This window comes from Protopterus annectens, chromosome 12.part0, assembly GCF_019279795.1.
Source record: "Protopterus annectens isolate FY-2018-M chromosome 12.part0, PAN1.0, whole genome shotgun sequence".
In the NCBI taxonomy this organism is placed as follows: Eukaryota; Metazoa; Chordata; order Ceratodontiformes; family Protopteridae; genus Protopterus; species Protopterus annectens.
Window position 1 is genome coordinate 260,648,015 of NC_056746.1, and position 24,361 is coordinate 260,672,375.

The following is a 24,361-nucleotide window of genomic DNA, read 5'->3' on the forward strand; positions in this document are numbered from 1 at the left end:
CAGCTGGAAAGGCCACAGAAGTACCTCACAAAGAGGATTACTGGCCTCAAACAAATGCCCTACACTGACCGCCTCAAAAAACTCCAGCTTTACTCCGTAGCATATTGCCTACTCCGAGGTGATCTCTGCCTAACATATAAAGCTACGTCAAACCCAGAGCTGTTGGACATGCTACACCTAAAGAAATCCCAATCCCTCCCAGCTACACGCTCTAGGGACCTAAAGCTTGTCACCACAATAAACAGGACATGCTGGAAAGATAGATTCCTGTCCCAGAGACTTCCTATACTCTGGAACAAGCTACCTATCTATGTCAAGCAAAGTTCTTCATTAGCACTCTTCAAGAAAAATCTTGAGTGGATGGGAAACAGGAAATACACCCCAGGGATCACTTCTGTCTCTCTGCTGGAAAGTGGCACAGGAAAATAACTTTCTTGGGTGGCGTAAGCTATGAAACCTTGCTGGCTAGGCTTACGTAGGCCCTTGGGCAGACAGCCCAGTACCTACCTATATGAAACCTTCATCCAGCCTATGGGATAATGGAAGGTGCTGAAAGGACCATGGGACGACAGAAGCCACTGAAGAATTCTCATGTGTAACCTGGCTAGTGGCACTAATAATATGGTGGAATAAGAAGTTATGTACTCACCATAACGTTCCATCTGAGTAGGTGATCTTCATTTGTCAGCAACCTGTGGGTATTGGATCCATATCGGATCAGAGCCGGCAGCTTCAAACAGCTAAGATCCGAGCTCCAAGCTCCTCCCCCTTTACCCATAATCCCCTGCTAACCCTTTCTGCCCTCAGATCGAGTTTGCTGAGCAATACAGAGTATCATAACACAGGAGTCACCTGCAAATCCTAACCTAATTTATCTGGAAACAAGGGCTAGGAATCATTCTAGTATGCACTATAGGTTAGGGGGATGGAGGGAGGGTCGGTTGCGGACAAATGAAGATTACCTACTCAGATGGAACGTTATGGTGAGTACATAACTTCTTAATCTGAAGTAGTTAACTTCATTTGCCCATCAACCTGTGGGACAGAGTCCCCAGCTACACAAACCTTGGGAGGTTCTCATGGAAGGATATTCCGGAGCACTGCGGAGCCGAAGGATGCTCTCCCTCTGGAAATTATGTCCAACTTGTAATTGTTAATGAACGTATGAGATGAAGCCCAAGTGGCTGCTGAACAAATGTCATCCAAGGAAACTCTGGACCGAAAAGCAGCAGAGGTGGACATTGATAGAGTAGAATGAGCGTGAACTCCTTCAGGTTCGGGTCAGCCAGAACTTTGATATGCTAGTAGGATACATTGGGAAATCCATCTGGACAATGTAGCTTTCGATACTGGTTTTCCCAAAGAGGATTTCGCAAAGGATACAAAGAGCTGGTCCGATTTCCTGTGACCAGCGGTCCTGTGCAGATAAAATCTTAATTGCCTGTGTACGTCCAAGGAATGTAACTTATATTCACCTTTGTTCTGGTAATTTGGAAAGAATACTGGTAAATTAATGGATTGGTTAATGTTGGGTTCCGACGTGACCTTGGGCAAGAAGGAAGGATTGGTCCTGAGGGAAACTCTATCTTTATGAAAAACCAAGTATGGCGGTTTGGCGCAAAGGCCTTGAAGTTCCGAAACCTTTCTGGCCGAAGTGATGGCAATAAGGAAGGTCATCTTCCAGGATAAGAATTTTAGGTCCACCAAGGCTGCTGGCTCGAATGGAGGTGCTGTCAGAGATTGGAGAACAAGAGTTAAATCCCATGGAGGAACTGGATCTTTAACAGGAGGTCTCAAGAGGAAGGTGCCTTTTAAAAAGGTCTTACATCATTTGGAAGAGGCCAGGGGGCAGAGACCACTTCCCACATGATAGTGGGAGATTGCAGCTAACTGGACTTTGACAGTAGAGGAGCTAACACCCTGGTTGAATAAGGTTGATAAGAATTCTAGCACTGCTGGTAATGGGGCTGTAAAGGGATCTACGTTTCTGTGTTCCGCCCAGATTGAAAAACGTTTCCATTTACTATTATAAACCTTCCTAGTGGAAGGCTTATGAGCGGCTACTAAAATAGCCTTAACAGATGACAAGATACCGGGAGTCCTAGCTATCACTGGAACTGGATCAACCAAGCTGTGAGCTTGAGATTGTCCAGGTTCGGGGTTGTCAACCCTAGCGGGTCAGAGATCAGATCCGGCGTGGGATCTAGAACCCATGGGGGGTTCACTAGGTGAGACCACAGGCAAGGGAACCACGCTTGACAAGGCCAGAATGGGGCTATGAGGATCAATCTGCTCCCCAACCGACGTGCTTTCTGCAAGAATTTCAGCATTAGGGGAAGAGGAGGATAAGCATAAAGTAGACCAAATGGCCAAACATGCACCAGAGCGTCTCTGGGGGATTCCCCTTTTGGGGGAATTAGAGCTAAGTAGTCGCTGCACTTTGCGTTTGAAGGAGACGCGAAGAGATTGCAGCAAGGTGGACCCCATTTGAGGAAGATTTGCTTCGCCACTCTTGGGTTCAGAGACCACTCGTATGGTGAAAGGATGGTTCGACTCAGCCTGTCTGCCAAGATGTTCGACTGGCCCGGAATGTGCATTGCTATGAGAAAGCAGTTGGTGGAGATTGCCCATTCCCAAACTCTCATGGCCTCTCGACAAAGTGGATAGGATCTGGTTCCCCCTTGTTTGTTGATATACCAGACGACTGACATGTTGTCTGTCTGAATCGCAATAGTTCCCAAGGGAAGAAGTGCTTGGAGTGCTTGCAACGCAAGAAGCACCGCTCTCATCTCTAGGACATTTATATGCAACAAGGTCTCTGATTGGGTCCACATGCTTTGGATGGTTCTGCCCATACAGTGCCCCCCCACCCAAGGCAAGAAGCGTCCATGGTCACTGTGGTAAGAGGGGGGGACATAGAGAACGGACGCCCTTTCTGGAGGTCCGGAGACTGGAGCCACCAGAGTAGGGCTTTCTTGCAAACCCCGCTGAGGGGAATGGGTGAACACAGTGGATGTTGCAGGATGGACCACTGAACCTGTAGGGTCCATTGCAGTATCCTCATGTTCAGGCGCGCCAAGGGTAGTAGATTGATAGTCGCCACCATGGAGCCTAGCGCCCTCAGGACCAATTCTGCTGGTGGAGCCGGGTAGTTCAGAAGAGCTAGCACGTGGAGCTTCAGGGTCCGAAGTCGGTCCGGAGTCAAAAAGACCTGCAAAAGATTTGTGTTCAGTCTGGCTCCAATGAAGTCTAAGACCTGGGTTGGTTGGAGAGAAGATTTTTTGATATTGATTGTGATTCCCAGTCGGGAGGCCAGATGGAGGAAATAATCTCTGGCTGAGCACAGTAGATGCCTGGTGAGGGCAGACAGGAGCCAGTCGTCTAGGTACAGAAAGACCTGTATTCCCTGAAGTCTCAGGTGGGCCGCTACTACTGCCAATACTTTGGTGAACACCCTGGGGGCTGTGGTAAGACCAAAGGGAAGGACCCTGAACTGGTAGTGGCTGGCTCCTAGCCGGAAGCGGAGAAACCTTCTGGATCGCCTGTCCATCAGAATGTGGTAGTATGTGTCCTTGAGGTCTATGGAGCACATCCAGTCGTTCTCCTGCAGAAGTGGGAGAATGGACTGAATGGTGACCATCCGGAACTTCTCTTTGGCCACTGACAGGTTTAGGAAGGCTAGATCGAGGATTGGTCTTAGGTCCCTCGTCTTTTTTGGCACCAAAAAGAACCTGGAGTAAAAGCCTGATCCAGACTGATCTGGGGGGACATGCTGGATTGCTCTTTTTTCTAGCAGCTGAAGGATTTCTGCTGCTGCTGCCCCCCTTTGATTGGGTGGGACATCGGGGAGGCTCCGGGGTTTGGGAGGAAGGTTGAGAAAGGGAATCTTGTAACCTCTGGATATGATCTGAAGCACCCAGCGATCTGTTGTAATGGACTCCCACATCGCTAGGTGCCTCGAGAAACGCCCCCCCGACTGCCACCAGAGTAGAGCAGTCGGGTAAACCCTTCAGGGTTGCTGCGCGGGCCGATCAGAAAAGGGTTCTCTCGACCCGAAATTCTTCGGTCCCCCTCTGCCTCTGGGCCGGCGTCCACCCTGTCCTCCTCTGCCTCTGAAGGATGAGGGGTCCGGAGTGAAACGGGACTGTTGAGATTAACGGAACCACATCTTCTTCTTCTGTCCCTTTTGGTTCCTAGTGAAGGACCTCTGGGGAGCAGAGAAGCGGACTCCGACAGCGGACAACATCTTCCCATCTTTCTCACTCTGGACCAACGTGTCACATACGGTCTTGCCAAAGAGCAAAGAACCATCAAACGGGGCATTAGCGAAGGACGCCTTAAAGGGTTCCACAAAATCACAATGGCGGAGCCAATCATGCCGTCATAAGACTATGCCCGCGCTGCTAGCTCTAGCGGCCCCTTCTGTGGCATGGGAGAGGAGCCGCATAGAGGTGTTAGAAATGGACTTGAGAGTGGCCATTCGGGTAGAGAATACTTTCTTATCCTCTGCCGACATGGACTCTGGGGGCGACCCAGCGTATTCTTTGATGAGATCCCGCTGGAGTCGTATCACGTGTGCCATATATAATTCAGCGACCTTACCGAGAAGGTGGCTGAACCGAACATCCGCTTCCCCAAATGGTCCATCGTCTGAGACTCCTTGTCTGGAGGATGGACTGAGGAACTCTCCTGGGCCAGTTCCTTTTTAGTGGCGGCCGCCACCAACATGGCATCTACAGGAGCATTCTTTCTCCAGCAAGTCCTATTGGAAGGGGGACTAAGAATTTTATCAGGTCTCTTGGGGATGGGCTCCACAGTGTCCGGCTCCTTCCATGCCCTGGTAGTAATCAGGTCTACCAGGGGGTCGGTGGGAGGGGACACCCAAGAGGTGGATGGGCCTGCGTCAAATGCCTCCAGAAATACAGACTCATCCGAGGAAGGTTTTTGGGCGGACCACCCCCCTCTAATTCGAAGCATTTCTATGATGTCTCAGAAGGAGAAGTCTTCGGGGGGGTGACCGTGGGGAACCTTCCCCTTCCTCTAAGTCTGTATCTGTTGTCAAGGACTCAGGTGAGTCCAAGTGCCTCCTCTTGCACTTACGTTTGTGAGGTACCTCCTCGGGGGGGCTGTCCGAAGAGGCCTCACCAACCACATCCTGTTCCTCCAAGGGAACTATCTGGGACATAGGCGCAGGCTGCCCCTGGGGCCGGGTGATGGAAGGTAGGCTCGTCTGAGATGGAGTGCAGGGTGGAGCTGTAGCAGAAGCCTGGGGCCTCGAATCCCTCGATAGAACCCTCTCCACAACATTCAACGCCGAGGGGGAGCTGCTCTCCCCGGGATCCGAGAGCAGTCCCCTCGGATCCGATGCGTGGATCGGAGCCGGCTCCGAAGCAGTCGGATCCGAACGGCCAGTATGCTCTGACGGAGACAGAGCCGAAGACACACTGACACCTCCAGATCCGAAGCTCAGCTCCTCTTGGCTCCAAGAGCTCGGATCCGAAAAGGGACCTGACAAACTCGAGGGTGCTGTCAGCGCCTAAGTACGAGGTACTATCGAAGCAGGCACTCCCCCGGCTCCGACGCTACTCAGCTCCGAAGGCTCCGAACCCCGGAAGTGGGTCAGAGAAGGAGCTATCGGGGCGAAAAAAGGGGTCGAGCTCCCCCCGGAGGGGGGGGGAGGCAGGAGCACCCCCATCTGCAGCTGGGCCTGGAGGAACCTACGTATCATCCGGTCCATGTCTGCATCGGATAAGCTTCTAGTCGACCTAGAGGAGGCCACCAAGGCGGGACGGGAGTACCGCCTCGATGACCTCGAAGGCGACCGGGTCTCCTCCTCCTCCGGAGAAAAATGGGGTGAATGGAGCCAGGAAGAAGAAGGCCCGGAGGCCCTAGGAGAAGCCGCTTGCTTGGCCGGCGGGGCCAAGGATGAGGACTCGGCCCGCCGCTTGTGATGTTTATCCTTCTTGCGCTCTCTCCTAGCTTCCCTCTCCTCCTGGCTTGCGGTGGGAGGGTGAGTCCCGGCCAGGGGAGCAGGGATAGGGCGTGGCAATGCCGCGGCAGGTGCCACAGAGGGAGAGGAGGACGAAGTCGGATCCGGGGGCAACAGTCCCGCCAAGACCAACTTCGACCTCCTGTCCCTCAGAGCCCTGGGGTTGAAGGCTGCACAAATAGTGCAGCCTGAGGAGAGGTGGTCAACTCCAAGGCAAATAACGCACCGAGTGTGGCCATCCGCTGGGGACAGCTTATGGCCACACTCGGTGCATTTAGAAAAAAAGGCTTTAGGGGCCTCAGACATACTTGGAGAAAAGTTTAAACACTAGGCCCACACAAACACACCTTCACAAACACACAGGGGGAGGACAAACTAACTAAAAAAAAGCTAAGTTTAACTACACAAGATTACTAATAACACCAAAAGACTAGGGATAACACACACACAAATATTTTTTAACGGTTAGAATAAACAGGAAAGATTTTTCCTCACAAAATCTGCTCTATACACGCCTGGAAGCTCGATCAAGCTGCTGACTTGAAACGCGGCAAACGAGATCTAAGGGCAGGAAGGGTTAGCAGGGGATTATGGGTAAGGGGGAGGAGCTTGGAGCTCGGATCTTAGCTGTTTGAAGCTGCCGGCTCGGATCCGATATGGATCCGATACCCACAGGTTGATGGACAAATGAAGTTAACTACTTCAGATGCCATGGTCCATAGGAGTTGTAGAATAATCTTGGCTTTGACCCTTCGTAAGGGGAGAAGACACTGAATTTGAAGAACCAGGTTCTGTGCCCTTTTGGCAAGAAGACGAGCCACCATGTTTACTGTGTCTATCTCTGCGCCTATAAAAATCACAGATTGAGAGGGCAATAAGGCAGATTTTTCCCAATTTACAGATATTCCCAGCTGGGCACAAAGCTGAATAGTAGCATCCCTGCTCTGAAGGAGTAGATGCCTGGAGGGGGCAGTCAGGAACCAGTCGTCCAAATACTGAAACACCTGGAATCCTCGACATCTCAGGTGAGCTGTCACTACTGCCATACATTTGAACACCCTGGGGGCTGTGGTGAGACCAAAGGGCAGAGCACGGAACTGGTAGTGACTGGCTCCCAGCCGGAAGCGTAGATGACTCCTAGACGCCCTGTCCATTTTTATGTGGTAGTAAGAGTCTTGGAGATCTACTGAGCACACCCAATTGTCTTTCCCTAACAATGGAAGTATAGACTGCAGTGTTACCATCTGGAACTTGTCCTTCTTTACTGATTCATTCAATCTGCTGAGGTACAGAATGGGCCTCCAGTCCCCTGTACGTTCTGGCACTAAAAAGAATCTGGAGTAAGTTCCGGATCCTATTTGGTCTGCTGGGACCATTTGGATGACTCTTTTTGACAGCAACTTGTTGGCCTCCACAGTTGCCTGATCCCTGTGATTGGGTGGAACATCTGGGATCTTCTTGGGAATAAAAGGTGGAAGAGAAAAGGGTATGACATAACCTCTGGTAATAATTCCTTGTACCCACTTGTCTTCAGTGATACTTAGCCAGGCTTCTGGATACAAAGAAATGCGACCCCCGACCGGCCCCAGAGAAGCACAGTTGGGCCCCACATCAGGAGTGCTGGTAAGGCCGGCCCCGAAAGGAATCGGGACCTCCCTGGTTTTGCAGACCGCCCCTGCCTATAGGGTGACGTCTACCATTTCCTCCTTCTCTTCTGTCTCTGAAGGAGGAGTCACCCTGTTTCCTGGGAAAAACCTCTGCGACTTCTTGAACCACACTAGAGGGAACAGTAAAACATACTCCCACGGCAGTGTGCGTTTTTCCTTCTTGCTCGCACCAAGTGAGAGTGTTCTTTACCTTGGATCCAAACAATGAGGAACCGAAGGGGGCGTTGGTAAAGGTAGACTTAAACAGTTCTGCAAAGTTACATAAATGCATCCAGGAATGACGCCTTAGGGAAATTCCTGAACCTGCTGCTCTACTCGCTCCATCGGCTGCATACAAAATAAGCTGCATGGAAGAGTTGACAATAGAGTTAAAGGTGGACAATTGGGCAGAAACCTTGTCAAGGACTCCCTCAATACATGTTCCTTGTAAAGAGTCTCATAACTCTTTAAGGAGATCTCTCTGAAGCCTCGTAAAGTAAGGTGATTCAGCGATCTGATGGTAAATACCGCTGAAGATACGCTTCCTGTACCTGTCCATCATTCGAGACTCATTATTTTGCGGATGAACAGAAGAGGAAGTCTCAGCTAGCTCCTTCTTAGTGGCCGCCACCGCCACCACCATGGCATCTACAGGCACACCTTTAGATAAAAAAATCTTTTCCTGGAGGGGCAGAAAGGAACTTGTTCGGTCTCCTGGGAACTGGCTCCACGGTATCAGGAGTATCCCACACCTTTCGACTAACTAAATCCATCAGTTCATCGAAGGGTGGAGACACCCAAGAGGCAGAAGGTTGACACTCGAAAGCCTTCAGGTACACTGACTCCTCATCAGACAGGGGTAACAGTGGGCCAGCCACACCTCTGTTTAAGGTGACATGCTTCCTCTTACAAGTCCTCTTCCGTGATGGCTCCTCAGAAGGACATTCCAGGGAGGTCTCAGTAGAGAGGGGGCCACCAGCCAGTGGCTCCTAAGGCTGAGGGTCTCTGCTGCTGCTGGAGGGAGTAGGAGCTGAGACAGAAGTAGGTGCTTTAGGAGGAAGAGTGCCGGTACCTCTGGTAGGAGCTGACGATCGGGACAGCACACTCATCATCATCTCGAATGCCAACCTCTCCGGCAATGAGGAGACTGAGGATGCCATCGGCTCCAAAGCTATCAGCTCAGAGCTAGACGTAGTGTCCAAAGTCACCCTAGCCGACATGCCGAGAGGAAGACACGGAATAAAAGAAGTTCATTTCCAAGCATCCCTGTTAGGGCCGACCGGAGAGCTTCGGCCCCTAGACACTACGGACGGCACAGAAAGTGTTGGAGCAGAACTCGGCTCTGAAACAGCCACAAGGGGAACTGGAGCCGAAGGTTCCACCAGTGGTACCAAGCACTCCGGCACCGAAAGACCAGCATGGCTCGGAGGAGGAATGATCACAGAGGGTTGAATGGACTCGAGTTGCTCCGGAACCGACTGGGTTGGAGCCAACAACAATTTAGTTAAAGCAGACGACTTCAAAAGTCTCAGCACTACCCTCTCCACATCTTCTTCCGATAAAGTCCTGGAAGACCTAGATGACGTAGTAGGAGAGCGCGATCTCTGAGGTATAGGAGACTTCAATAACAAGACGGCCAGCAGAGGGTCCATAGACCGACTCCCAGAAACAGTCTCAATAGTCTCAGCGGTCAGCTCTGAAATGCTTGGAACTAACCCTGCAATAGCAATACCGCTCTCAGTCGGACACAAGGTCTGTGGAGCCGATGAGACAGTGGACTTGTCTATTTTTGAAACTTTAAGAGGTGGCTCTGAGACATCAGCCGGTGCCATGGAGGCCCTCAGAGGATTTTGGCTTTCCCTTAGTGGATTTAGACGATAACTAGGAACTAAACAAATCTTCCACAAAGGAAGCTTTAAGACCACCTTTTAGGATGAGCTTGTTCTTCCTTTCCTGTAACACCCTAGGACTGAAAGCATGACAAAACAAACATGTCTCCTGTAAACGGATGGCCCCTAAATAGTAAATGCAGTTACCGTGGCCATCCGTTATAGACATTTTTTGAGATCACTTAATACATTTCTTAAAGCTGGATGGCTTATGATCGTTACTCTCTTTAGACATTCTGCAGTAGAGGACACACGTACACAGAGAAAAAGGAGAAGGAGGGCTAGGTCCTCTAATTTAAATGGGCCTAGCCCTGCAGGAAAGAAAAAAACACCACGAGGACTAGGTCCTTTAATTTAAACGGGCCTAGCCCTGCAGGAAGGAAAAGACACCACGAGGACTAGGTCCTCTAATTTAAATGGGCCTAGCCCAGACAAGGAAGAGATAAGGTCTTCTAACTGAAACAGACACAAAGTTAGAGAAGTAGAAGTATCACACACTCAAACAGAAACACAGTAATAAGTGGGAAATTGCAAAATACTCAAGCTTATTTAACAGACAATGCTTTGCCAAGCACAAACAGAATGTAGTTCTGTTAACAATAGTAGCAATCCAACTATGCTACAACAAGCTAATTTACAAGCGGAAACTGCCAAAAAAACTCTATCTATAAACACACGCAATAAAACAGTGCGCAAAAGGCGCCTACACTACTAATATATGAAAAACCAGCACACGGGATACCAACTAATTTAGAAAGGGCCAAAAGGCCAAAAACAATTGCACCAAATGGCGCAAGTAAAAGCTAACAACACTAATAACAACTACGCTAACTGATTACTATAAGCAGTATCAGTTTTAACCACTATTTTAAACTACACAGAGCCAAGAAATTTGGTAATATATGCAATCACTTAGTCAGTGCCAAAGAGAAGCACAACCGATCTCGTTGACGCGGCAAACGAGATCTGGGTATTGTACTGGTGCACCATGGGATACCTACCTAGCCACGAGCCAACCAGAAGTCTTCCAGCTTGTAAATAGGCCGAGTCGGAGCTGAGGATCAGCTCCGATCCCATATGTAAGAATGAAGGTGAGATAGGATGACAGAACATCTGTCATTTCTGCGAATGGCCACTTCAGCGCATTTTTTCCTAGGGGAAAAAAATTGCTTGGCCATCGTCGTGAATTTGCCCTTTTCCCCATTGTAGTGCAATCTTAGAGTTGGTATATTTAGTTTGAAGTTTGAAATGGTGTCTCAATTCTGGTTGGCCAAGCAATTTTTTCCCCATAGGAAAAAATGCGCTGAAGTGGCCGTTCCCAGAAATGACGATGTTTATTGGTTTGCGAAAAGGCATTCAATGACTAGGTTTTTCGATAAGGTAATAGAGACATGTGCATACACATGCACAGACACCAAAAAGAATATTTTTTTTAATACATAATAAATACACCTTCTCTGAAAACGACACATACTAGACAGAGACAAAGTACATGTTGTAAGCCATGATTTGCTTATTAAATGCTGTTTATCTTGCAAAGACATTTTTCATCCCAGTAATCACTAAACCAAGGTATATTTTTAAACTACTGCATTATGTAAATGCACAAGAATGCAGTAAAGTTCAAGAGGGGAAGACAGCACAGTGAACAGTATACTCTCTCTAGCAAGATTTGCATTTTTCTTGAATCCTGTCCTTCTACATAAAAAGATGCCATGTACTTACCATAAAATTCCATTTGTATTGTCCATTTTCATTCTTCCTCAATCCGTGGGTTTCGGATCAGACCTCTGATCCAACACGGCCCTCTTTATAAGCTTAGGATTTGAAGCTTGAGCTCCTCCTCTCCAGCCCATAATGCCTCAGATAAAGTTTGCTGCCAACATATATGCAGGATATACATATACAAATTTTTACAAATAATCATATCTCCACCTAACAGAAAAAAAGGATAGAGTGCACACTTCAGGGGCTCAGAACAGGAACTGTGGTTCCTACTAGTATATCCATTAGGTCTTTCATAACTATGGACAGGAGGAAGGAGGACAGGGAGGTTGAGAAAGAATGAAAATGGACAATACAGATGGCACTCTACATAACTTCTTTATCCAATGATGTCATTTTAATTTATTCCTCAACCTGTGGGACAGAGTCCCAAGCTACAACAACCTAGGGTGGTCCCTAAGGAAGGATATTCCAGAGCACTGCAGAGCCAAAAGTAGCTCTATTCCTGGAGGTAATGTCTAGTTTATAATGTATAATAAAGGTATGAGAATTTGACTAAGCACCACCTGCACAAATATCATCAATTGACACTTTTGAGTGAAAAGCTTGAGATGTCACCATGGATCTCTTAGAATGAGCTCTGTCATGTCTAGGTAAAGCAATACCTTTTGAAGAATAAATTATGGAAATGCAATCTTGTAGCCATTTAGCCAGTGTGGATTTGGCAACTGATGCAGCTTTTCTAATATCTGAGAAAGATATGAACAGTTGATCATATTTCCTGAAAGATCTTGTCCTGTCCAGATAAAAACACAACTGCATATGAACATCAAGGAGATGCATAATGTATTCTCCTTTGTTTTTGAAAACTGGGAAAGAAAACTTGTAGGTTAATAGACTGACTGATATTGTTTTCTGTAGCAACCTTAGGCACAAAGGATCTGTTGGTCCGCAAAGATACTCTGTTTTTATAAAAAAATCAAATAAGGTTTAAAAGAGAGGGCTTGCAGTTCAGAAACTCTTTTAGCTGAAGTAACAGCTACCAACAGAGCTGTTTTCCAGGAAAGAAACTTTAAATCTACCTTAGCTGCAGGTTCAACAGGGAGAAGAACTAATGCCTGGAAAAATCAAAGTTAGGTCCCAAGAAGGAGATGGATCTTTAATTGGGGGAAAAATAAAATGGTACCTCTGAAAAAGGCCTTGCATATTTTTGATGAAGCTAGAGAGGAAGAGTTCTCTTCAATGTGAAAATTTGAAATAGCTGCCAGCTGAACTTTTACAGTGGAACAGCTGCCCCCATTTTGGAAGATGAAAAATCAGGAAATCCAATACTACTGGGATAGGAGCCATAAAAGGATCTATTAGCTTCAGTCAAGCCCAGATAGAGAATATTTTCCATTTGCTCTTATAGATTTTTCTGGTAGATATTTGGTGGGAGGAAATCAGAATATTTTGGACTGGGAATAAAAGCCGGAATGTCTCGCCATCACTGGAATTAGAAAAACTATGGGGTCAATTTTAGATCTTGAAGATCTGGATGAGTCTGCCCTAAGGGATGGGACAGTAGATCTGGAAGCGTTTCTAGTGTCCAGGGAGGGCAAATCAGGTGAGACCAAAGGAAGGTAAACCAGACTTGGCGAGGCCATAGGGAGCAATGAGGATTACTTTGCTCTTTCAGGGGTAAAGGAAGGAATGCATAAAGTAGACCAGGAGGTCAAGCATACACTAGAGCATGTCTTGATGACTGTCCCTGAGGGGGGATCAAGGCAAAGAACCTGCTGCATTTGTTGCTGAGGGGGATGCAAAGAGATTGCAGCAAGGTTGACCCCATTTGAGGAAGATCATGTTTGCCACTGACTGATTCAGAGACCACTCGTGAGGCATCAGTAAAACTCTACCGAGCCTGTCAGACTGTTGTACTCCCTGGAATGTGTGTTGCAGTTAGAAAGAGGATGGTGGCTATCACCCACTGCAACACACTCATTGCTTCTCAACACAGAGAGTAAGATCCGGTTCCTCCTTGCTTGCTGATGTACCACACTACAGACATATTGTCTGTCTGAATCACAACAGTCTCTAGAGGGAGAAAGATGTATAGTGCTTGCAATGCTAAAAGGACCACTCTCATCTCTAGGACATTGCTATGCAAGTTGATCTTCTGAAAAGTCCACATGCCTTGGACAGTCTGTCCTAGAAAATACCTCCCCACCCCATCTGGGAGGCATCCGTGGTGACTGTGGTGTTTGGTGGGGGAAGAACAAAGAGGCATCCTTGATTGAGTTCTGAGGAATGAAACCACCAAAGAAGAAAATCTTTCCATACATATGACAGTTGGTTCAGTGGGTGATGATGTAAAGACCGCTGGACTGAAAATCCCTACTGTAGGATTCTCATGTGTAAGCGTGCTGTAGGTAACAGAGTTATCCTGGCAGCCATAGAGCCTAATGCCCTAAGCACTAATTTTGCTGGAGCTGCCGGTACTGCTAAGATCTGTGAGATATGCAGCCTCAGGGTTGAAACTCTGTCTGGAAGTAGGTAGGCCATAGTTTTGGTTGTGTCCAAACGTGTTCCAATAAAGTCTATCAGTTGAAGAGGTAGTAACTCTGATTTTTGCATGTTAGTGGTTATACTGAGAGTGGGAGCTAGTTGCAACAGATAGTCCCTGGCTTGAATGAGTAGATGCCTGGTCAAAGCGGTCAGCAGCCAGTTGTCTAGCTAAGGAAACACATGGAATTCCCTGCAGTCTGAGATGAGCTGCAACTACTACGATGCATTTGGTGAACACCCTAGGAGCTATGGTGAGACTAAACAGGAGCACTCTGAATTGGCAATTGCTGGCTTCCAGCCTGAAGTGAAGATATTGGCTGGAGCGACTGTTCATTTTGATATGGTAGTATGCATCCTTCAGATCTATCAAGCACATCCAGTCATCCCATCTTCAGAAGAGGTATGTTGGATTGGATTGTGACCATCCCTAAATTTTGAGTTCACTGATTTCTTCAGAGATGTCTGACCCAAAATTGTCCTTAGGTCCCCTGTTTTCTTTGGTACTAAAAAGAACCTTGTGTAGATGCCCCATCTGACTTGTTGGGAGGTACCTCCTGGATTACTTTTTTGGAACAGCTTTGTAATTTTTATAGCTGCTACCTCGCTCTGATTGGGTGCTATATCTGGGAGGTAAGTCTTTAGTTTGGGGATGTTTAAAAAGGGAATGGGGAAGCCTCTGGATATGATCTTTTGCACACATCGGTCATTTGTGATGGCTACCCAGTCTTCTGGGTGTAAGGATAAGCTCCCCCCGACTGCCTCCAAAGAAGGGCAGCTGGGCATCCTTTCAGAGGCACTGAAAGGGTCTACCTGAAAAAGAATCTGGAGACCCTTGAATTTGTGGACCCCATCTGCCATAGGGGCGGCGTCTACCACTATAACCGTTTCCCCCTCTGCCCTGTGAGAAAACTCTCCCTGAGATTCCAGAAAAGGACCCTGAGACTTCTTGAAACACAGTTTTTTTTACCACCATGCTGATTCCTGGAAAAGGATCTTTGCTGGGTAGAAAAACAGATTCCAACAACAGACAAGGTCTTTCCATCTTTCTCACTATGGGAGAATGCGTCTCTGACTATGGGGCCAAACAATGAAGAACCATCAAAAGGTGCACTGGCAAATGACTTCTTGAAAGGTTCTGCAAAGTCACATAATCACATCAAGGCATGACGTCTAATGGCAATGCCGGAACTGACAGCCCTTGAGGCGCCTTCTGCAGAGTGGGAAATCAACCTCATGGATGAGTTGGATATTGACTGGAGTAGCCATTCTGGAGGAAAAGATCTGCTGTTCCTTATCAGACATGGACTCAGGGCAGTACTGTTAAAGGAACCTTCTTTTATGCAGTTATGGAACAAAGGACCACCAAGGTCAAAGCCTGATGTGTCCTTTAAGTGTCAGACCATATTGCAGGAATCTAACTTGCTGCCACCACTTGCAACACACACAGTGGGGCTCGGGTCGCATATTTGGGCAGGGTATTGTACACAAAACTTTCAATCAAGGTAAACTCGCTTTAATTTAAATTTCTGTAATAGTACAGCCACTGTCTCACCAAAGATGATCAGGAGAGTGTTCCTCAACTTGTTTTAAACCTACAGCTGTGATTCCTAACTGGTTCCAGGAATCTCGGTCTGTTGTGCTGAATACTGTTAAAGACAAACTGCACAGCAATCAGATTTTTTTCAGCTTTCTTAAATAAGCACAGTAAACCACACCAGAAACAGAGCATATAAGGTAAGCTAATTAAGGTGCTTACTTTTTATACTCTGTTGTTCACAGTGTACATTTAGTTTTTGCAATATTTTTTGTTGTTCACACTGTACATTTAAGCTTTGTAACATTTTCCTGTGCCTATGCATGGGATTCAAAGTTCATAGCTTGTAATCAGTACGGTCTCAGGAAATATCCTATTGCTTGAACAGGGGGCGTCCAGAAATGGTACTCATTGATAAGTTAAAAGATATCAGGGTGGTTATCACTGAAGCAAGTTAACAGAACCTCATTACTGCTATATACAAAGTACATATAAGCAAAGAGGTACAGTTCAGTCCTGCTAACACATTCAGTATACAGTGAATAGTGCAGATTGACATTCTCAGCTTTCTGCCTTTCCAGCACAGAAACAACATCTTCTCTCCAGAAAGATTTCAGAATCCCAGGAACTTTCTGTACCCACACTGTGGCAGGAAAATTATGCCCCACCATGTCTTCTCCAATTCTTTATTTCAGCTATGTAACTATTGCACTATTATGTATATATGTAATTATGAATGGACCCCTCTGATTAATGTATTTCTATGTATTTCACTTGCCACAGTTTAATGTATGACGCTGTAATGCAATAATGTGTGGTACTAATGAATGTAATGTGTGGCACTGTAATGCAGTAATCTGTGGTATTGATTTATTTCTATATGTATTTAATACTTAAAATTTCTATTTTCTGTTGGAGCTTTTCTCCTCGGGCCTCCACTGAAAATGGGCATTTGTAGCCCAGTCGGACAAACCCGGTCAACAAATATAAAATAAATAAATAAATAAAAATAAATCTCTGTGCCAACTTTATTGTAGTTACAATTATACATAATGAAATGCAGTCAGACATATCACTGCTCACAACAAAAAGCAGAAAAATCAAACACATAGTATACTACAAGAATTCACAGTACCTGATTCTAGTTCAGATGGAAGAGAGCATTTTTCACCAGGATCTCTGTCTTCTTTGCTATAATGCTGCAAACTTAGCAGGATGCCATCCAAATCTAGCTGTTTCAATGCCTTAAAACACATACAAGTAAAACACCACTATTGACTTTCTTAATCACTTTGGTTTGGTGATCAGTTAATCACGTTAATTCAAACAGCAATTCTGTGTAGAATGTTACATTCCTAGTTTTGATTATATAGTTTGAACCTAAATCCATTGACTATATCACATCTTTTCTTTAATTACTCCAAGAAATGTCAATTTTCCACAGAAATGCAACACAAAAATAAGCCCCTACAAGCTGATGACACTGTTACACCTTTTGTCACACATTGGGATGAAAAGGCAAATATCAACATGAGTTATTATGTTACAAATTTAATCCCTGTTATCACTTTTACACTTTAAACATTACTATCCTGTTTTATAACCCCAACCACCCTATTAATACAACATTAATGTTCTAAAGTCCAAATGATCTGAACAAAAGAGTACTGAACATCCAAGTTTCACATTAGCCAAAGGCCTCACTTTGCAATCTTTGTTTTTCAGTGATGCAAACCACACTTCTTATTTCTAAACAATTAAATATTCTCTCTACATTCTCGTTTATATAATAAGCTATTAAATCATGTAGTATAAAACAATAACTTTAAGAGTAAGTAAAAATACAAGAAAGTTGCAAAACGTATCTGAATCAAATGATTAAAAAGAAGAAATAAATGCCTAGCCTCTATACTATTCAAACCTACCACCTGGAATTAGTCCAGCTGATTGTTTTTTGCTAACTGCTTCATTATCTGTTTCGACATGCTCAGTTCGCTCTACGGGCTCACTCCGCTCCCCTCCCTACCCATAATTCCCACCCACCCCCAGGGGTCCTACCCTTATATACTTACTTAACCACACCTCTTCCTCTTACCATTACTCTCTAACCACACCTCTTCCTCTTTCCATTACTCTCTAAACACATCTCTTGCTCTTACCATTAATCTTCAAACACAATCTTCCCCCTACCTTTACTCTCCTAACGTGCTCCAATTAGCCAGTTTCTTTCATATCTAACCACTCACCTCTCCCCTTTAATCATACCACACCCTTCTCCCTTCTTTCATCCCCACCCTTTTTACTTCTATATTCCACCAAGAGATAATCTATACATATTCATACAAAGTTTAAACCACCCACCCCATCTTATATCCTACTCTTACTCACACTCTCACTACTACCTCCTTTAATCTTCACCCATGTACTCATCTCCTTTGAACACCCACTACTGTCCATACCTAAACTACCATAATAAGGAAACTAACTCTCCAATCCCTCCTCTCCTTTTTATCCATGCTAATATAACATCTTCACCTAACTACATACTTCCCAAGTATCATAGAACGCTACACATAAAATACAACAATCTATATCCCAGGAAAGGCCTACTTCTACACAGCAATTTCTCTAACCCTAACTATCTAAGTCCACTACTCTCATTAAAGGGTAGTGACATCCACCCTAACCCAGATCCAACAACTACTCCTATATCTCTCCATAACCACAATCACCTACTCATGCTCTCTCTAAACCATCTAACTCCCTCTTAATAGCTCATCTTAACATATGTAGCATTAACAATAAAGTAACTCAACTCCAAGCTCTAACTGAAGTCTACTCCTTTGATATTCTCTGCTTAACAGAAACATGGTTAAAACCTGTAACCAAAGACAATGAAATCATCCCACTTGGATATAATATCCTGAGACTAGACTGAGTAACCAAGAAAGGTGGTGGGGTTGCTATTCTATATAAATCTGACTGCAAATTACCCATAGACTCCAATGCAGAAATTCTTATCTCCAGACTTCATCTTAACAATGCCAAATCCATCTATATTATCTGTATGTATCTACCACCTGGTAACAACACTGCCACCATGGAAAATATACTTTGTTGGCTTTCCCAACACCTGCTCCAAGAAACCATAATCCTAGGCGACACAAACATTGATTGGAACTGCCACTGTAGCAGTCTCCCCACAACCCATATTAACCTATATGGGTATTCTCAAACCATTACCTCCCCCACCAGGATAAATAAATAACAAGAAAGAAACCTTATTAGACTGGATTCTCATAAACCATCATCCTCACATTTATGAATACGGAACTCTCCCTGATGATTTAAGTGACCACTTACTTACCTACATCATCAGACATAAAACCAATACTCCCATTCCAACATCTGTTAAAAACATCAGATAAAAAAACTTTAACCCTGAACTATTCCAAATGGAACTAAGAGCGTGCAACTGGTCTCCCTTACAACACCTCTCTTTAGATGAAGCCATTAATTACTTTAACTCTAACTTCCTTGCCATTCTCAACCACCATAAATATGCTCTGTGATATTTTAGCCATCTTATCAAATCCTCAGTAACTATATTTAATTCCTGGGCTGCTCACAGAGCAAAATGCTTTCCCCTAATTCTGTCTGCTACACCAGGATTAGTTACATAATTTAAAAGTGCTTGCGCATTGTAACGCCATTATTTTTAGCTACTGTATGTTATCTATATAAAGCTACAGTCCTAGCTCCATAAGTAGTTCAAGCAGCAGCAACTCACACAGTCCACAACTGCTGCCGTTATTTTATCTATACTAATATGCTAGGGGATAATGTCATTAAAACGCATTAGTAGTCTGAAGGTGGTTAAATGTGTATAATATCGGAACATAGAGAATGCCTCAACAGTCCTATATTGTATATTCTCTGTTTGATGTAGATTTTTGTGCTCTACCTTAGCCTATATATGTTATTTTTATTAAGTTATATGTATGATTATCTAAGTGATCCACACCTCAGAAAGTTTTGTAGCAGTGTGTATTTTATGTTGCTTTGCATTCCCCGTTACAATGGTTAGGCAGCCTTGCTTAACATTCCTACTGTTCTGAGTCTGGCACTGTATGTTGTTGATATAATTCTACTAGCTAATTATTTGCTTAGTAGTCCATCTAATTGTACTGTATCTCACACTAAGACTGATGCATGTTTTACTCAACTTATTTTGTGATATAAGTGCCTCTGTTTTACTGTTTTAAAGTCAATATTCTGTCCACCTGTGTTAAACTCTAGTGATTCTCTTACTTCACACAGTTACTTACTTCCACACTACCTCACCACCTCTCTTTCCCTCTGCTTTCTTCACAAATTTCTCAGTTTTTCTCATTTTCTCTTGCAGCTTGAAGCCTTGTGCTGTGATACGGGCTATCTTCCCAACAGCTACCTAGTACTTCTAAGGAACCTCCCAACTGAAAGAATACCCTATCGGTAGAACCCACCCTGGAATACCTAGAAGTGCTTCCTACTGCCTCATTGTGTAGGTGATAACCTACTGATTTTAAATGTAACTCTAACATATTATACTGTTTATCATATTCCTGTTGTTGGGCCAGCACACCCGTGGACCTACCCCGAGGCCAGCCAACCCTCTCTCCCCCCTTTTTGTCACAAACTTGTTCTGAGACTAGGTGTAGTTCATTTGTTCTGCCACTAGACGGCAGCAAAGTACACAGCTTGTAATCCCTGTATCTTACCTGTATACTAAACTTTCTAGAGTTGCTGTATGAACCTATTTTCAGCTATCCAAGTTTAACTTTTTACATAGCTAACCACACTGAAAGGAAATTGCAGACTTTAACCTAGAAGTCAGTTAGGCAGTAAGACAGAAGAGCTAGAAACTTACCTTATCTAAAGATTGCTGTTTTATTACTGCTTCTTATTTCCTTCTCCCATATTAAGTAAGACAAAAAGGACTCCACCAGTATTTCACAAGAATTAGTGTCTCTAGGAAATGCCACATACCTACTAAAGTTTTGTAAATTACAGTCTCACTGTAAAACTGATTACCTCTCAGCACCTCTTGGTGCTACCCGCTCCGTTCGCCCTACGGGCTCACTCCGCTCCCCTACCCTACCCCCAATTACCACCCACCCCAGTGGTCCTAGCCTTATACTTCCTAAACCACACCCTCTCTCCTATCCAACCTATCCCAGACTCAAATTAATTTACCTAAGCCACACCCATCCTTTTATAGTTTTTCCAGTACTGTAAAACTGATTACCTCTCAGCACCTCTTGGTGCTACCCGCTCCGTTCGCCCTACGGGCTCACTCCGCTCCCCTACCCTACCCCCAATTACCACCCACCCCAGTGGTCCTAGCCTTATACTTCCTAAACCACACCCTCTCTCCTATCCAACCTATCCCAGACTCAAATTAATTTACCTAAGCCACACCCATCCTTTTATAGTTTTTCCAGTACTCTGTCGCTTACAACCCCTACCTATACAACTTTTATCTGTCTTTCCACCCTTAGTATTTTTCTTCTTTACTACCCTACCTTAACTCGTTACTACCTAAACAACTTCTTTACCCACACAAGCTCATCACTTCTACCCTACCTTATCATTATACAACTTCTTTATCCTTCCCATTTCTCTTTCATTACCTCCCTACCATATCTATATACTACTTAAAGAAAACTCCTCTACTTGTAGCATCACTCTTCTCAACTACCCTATCTTAACTTCTTATCTGATACTATTACATCCTAGCCCTACCTGGCAGAAACAGCTTACATTTACTAAGTAATATGTCTACAATAACTAAAACTATCCTATCCTTGGTAATACTCTCAGCCACTCTTATACCTATCCTCACCACTACCTATCTCCTCACCTCTTTTGAAAAGGTGAATTGCTACTACCTCAACTACTCTCCTAAACAAACATCTATATATAACAATGCCATTACCCATCCCAAATAAATATCACCTCCACTTCTAGCTACTTGCTACCTAAATATCATCGACTTACACCCATGAAATTAAACCAGCCCACAGTAAAAAAATTAAAATATCTACCTAGCCTTAATTCTTACCCTCTTTCTGTACTAAAATCACCCACCTTAAAAGATGGTGACATCCACCCTAACCCAGGCCCTTCTAATCTCTCTACTTCACCTATTCTTAGTACCTCTCCCAACACCCTTACTACCCAGACCAGTCTCTCTAACTTCTTACTAATAGGTCATCTCAATATCCGCAGTATTAACAACAAAGTTGCCCATCTCCACGCCCTTCTAGATATTCACTCCTTTGATATCCTCTGTCTTACAGAAACCTGGTTAAAACCCACAACTAAGGATAATGAAATAATCCCCCCAGGGTATAACATACTGAGACATGACAGAGTAAAATGCAAAGGAGGAGGAGTAGCCTTACTGTTCAGAAATGAACTACACATCTCCTCTATACCTTATATCCCACCTGAAAATAGTAAAGTTGAACTCTTAATCACTAGATTTCAACTCAATCCCACCAAAGCACTTTATATAATCTGTATCTACCTACCCCCCAGGTAATAACATTACTACAATAGAGGATACCCTACGTTGGATATCTACTACTTTCCCACAAGAAACTATTATTCTAGGAGATGTCAATACTGACTGGAATAGTATCAATACAGATAATTCTTCTTCTCATATTAATCTGCATGGCTTTAACCAAACTATCTCCACCACCACTAGAATTAACAAACCAAATAATAAAGAAACTATACTAGATTGGATACTAACCAATAAAAAAGAACATACTTATAAAGTAGGGACCTTGCCTGACGATGTAAGTGATCACATGCTTACTTACATCATTAGACAAAAGAATGACATTACCTATGCCCCCAACTATAGGACTTCCCGAACCAAGAAAAACTTTCAGCCTGTATTATTTCAAATGGAACTTAGTGCCTGTGACTGGAACCCTCTAAAAACTCTCCCTCTTGAAGAAGCTGCTATATATTTCAATAACAAATTCTTAACAATCCTCGACAGGCATGCACCTAAACGATCTATTAGAACAAAATCCAAACCTGCCCCCTGGCTCTCAAAAGATACCAGACAAAAAATATTACTTAGAAATAAATCATGGGCTAAGTGGAGAGCAACCAGAAATACCCCAGATCAACAAACCTTTAGACAGTTGAGAAATGCTACAAAAAAAGCTATTCCCTCTGACAAAAAAAACTACTATTGCAAGCTGCAGCAAATTTACCACAATAATCCACAAAAAGTCTGGGCAAGCGTGAATAACCTCCTTCGTCCAGGCCACTCTAGCACTCCTTCCCCTCTAGGGTCAGAAAACAATACCTCCCATCAAACTGCCAATGCCTTTAACACTTTCTTCACAAACACCATACAAACTCTGGCAACTAGCTACAGACAACTCTGATCTACCCAACTCCTCACCTCATACTCGGCCAACATTCCAACTACATCCTATCCCTATCTCTTACATCCAAAAACTTGTCCACAAACTTAAGCCTTGCACCCCCCTCTGCCGATAACTTACCATCTGAATACCTACAGCAAGCAGCTAAAGTAGTCGCTTATCCTATATCCATCCGGATAAACCGTACCATAACTGAAGGAACCATTCCAGATCTCTGGAAAATCTCCCACATTATTCCCTTACACAAATACACAAAGGAGGTAACTCTAATTACTATTCTAACTACAGGCCTATAGCTCTCCTTTCTCCATTAGCCAAGATTATGGAAAAATGTATTCACCATCAGCTAATAAACTACATACTTCAACATAACATTCTAGCAAACTGTCAGCATGGTTTCAGGCCTTTTCATAGTACCACCTCAGCTCTCCTACCCTTCACCAACACCATTAATAATAACCGCAATAATAGCATCCTCTCATCAGCACTCTTCCTCGACCTGTCTAAAGCCTTTGATATGGTTAACCATCTCTTACTCATAAACACTCTGTCATCCCTCTCTCTTGATGCCATAGCAATTCTCTGGTTCAAGTCTTACCTTAGTAATAGACAGCAAGCAGTTCTTTGGGAGAATCAACTATCATCTCACCTTCCTATCTCCCTGGGAGTCCCTCAAGGCTCCATTCTTGGTCCTCTTCTTTTCTCATTATTCATCAATGACCTTCAAATAGCCATTCCTCAAACCACCTGTATACAATATGCTGATGATTCTACTATCATATGCTCTGCCAACTCTATATCTGAACTTCAATCTTTAACCCAGACAGCTTTCAACACAGTAGAGGCATGGTTCTCTAAACGGTGCCTTCTTTTGAACACCAAAAAGACCAAGCTACTACTGTTTACAACAAACAGTAAGTCCTCCCCCATAGATTTCTCCATTCAATCCAGTAATGGCACCCTTATATCCCCGGACTCTTCCACTAAACTATTAGGAATTACAATTGATAATAACCTCATCTTTGACAATCACATTAATAACACTATTAAATCTGTTAATAAAAAACTGGGCTCCCTATATAGGATAAAACCTTTCTTAACTCCAACAGCCAGAATGACTATTGCCCACTCCCATCTAATTACAACTCTTCTGTATGCAGCACACATATACACTAAACTAGCCAACTCCTATAATAGTATTGCTAGATTTGCCACTGGAAACCCATATAGAACTCATCACTGTCTTAACCTTCACCAACTAGACTGGCTGGAACTAAAAAACCTTCTGATACTTTCCCAACTTACCATCGCTCATAAGATTTTTTTACCAACCTAACAATACTCCTATACTAAACAACCTTATAGCACCCTATAGGAATCTTGATTCCTTACGCTCCTCCAATAAACTTCTAGCCAGTACCACCAAGTCTAACAACTTAGCTGGTGACTCGCTGTTCTCAAATACCGTTGGAAAACAATGGAACCTCTTGCCATCTGACCTTACCTCACTTCCATCCCTTCCTCTCTTTAAACAAAGTCTTAAGAAGCACCTTAAAACTCACTGGCTATGCCCTTGC

The 24,361-nt window shown here is 44.3% G+C and overlaps 1 protein-coding gene across 1 annotated transcript in view; it reads right to left on the reverse strand.

Moving 5' to 3' along the window:
* Positions 1-24,361, reverse strand: part of LOC122816492 (dynein axonemal assembly factor 8-like) — a 3,534,829-nt gene that overhangs the window by 3,063,682 nt on the left and 446,786 nt on the right. Inside the window, exon 4 of the mRNA XM_044089323.1 lies at positions 16,466-16,574. Coding sequence (XP_043945258.1) covers positions 16,466-16,574 — 109 coding nt within the window. The remainder of the gene's footprint in view (positions 1-16,465; positions 16,575-24,361) is intronic.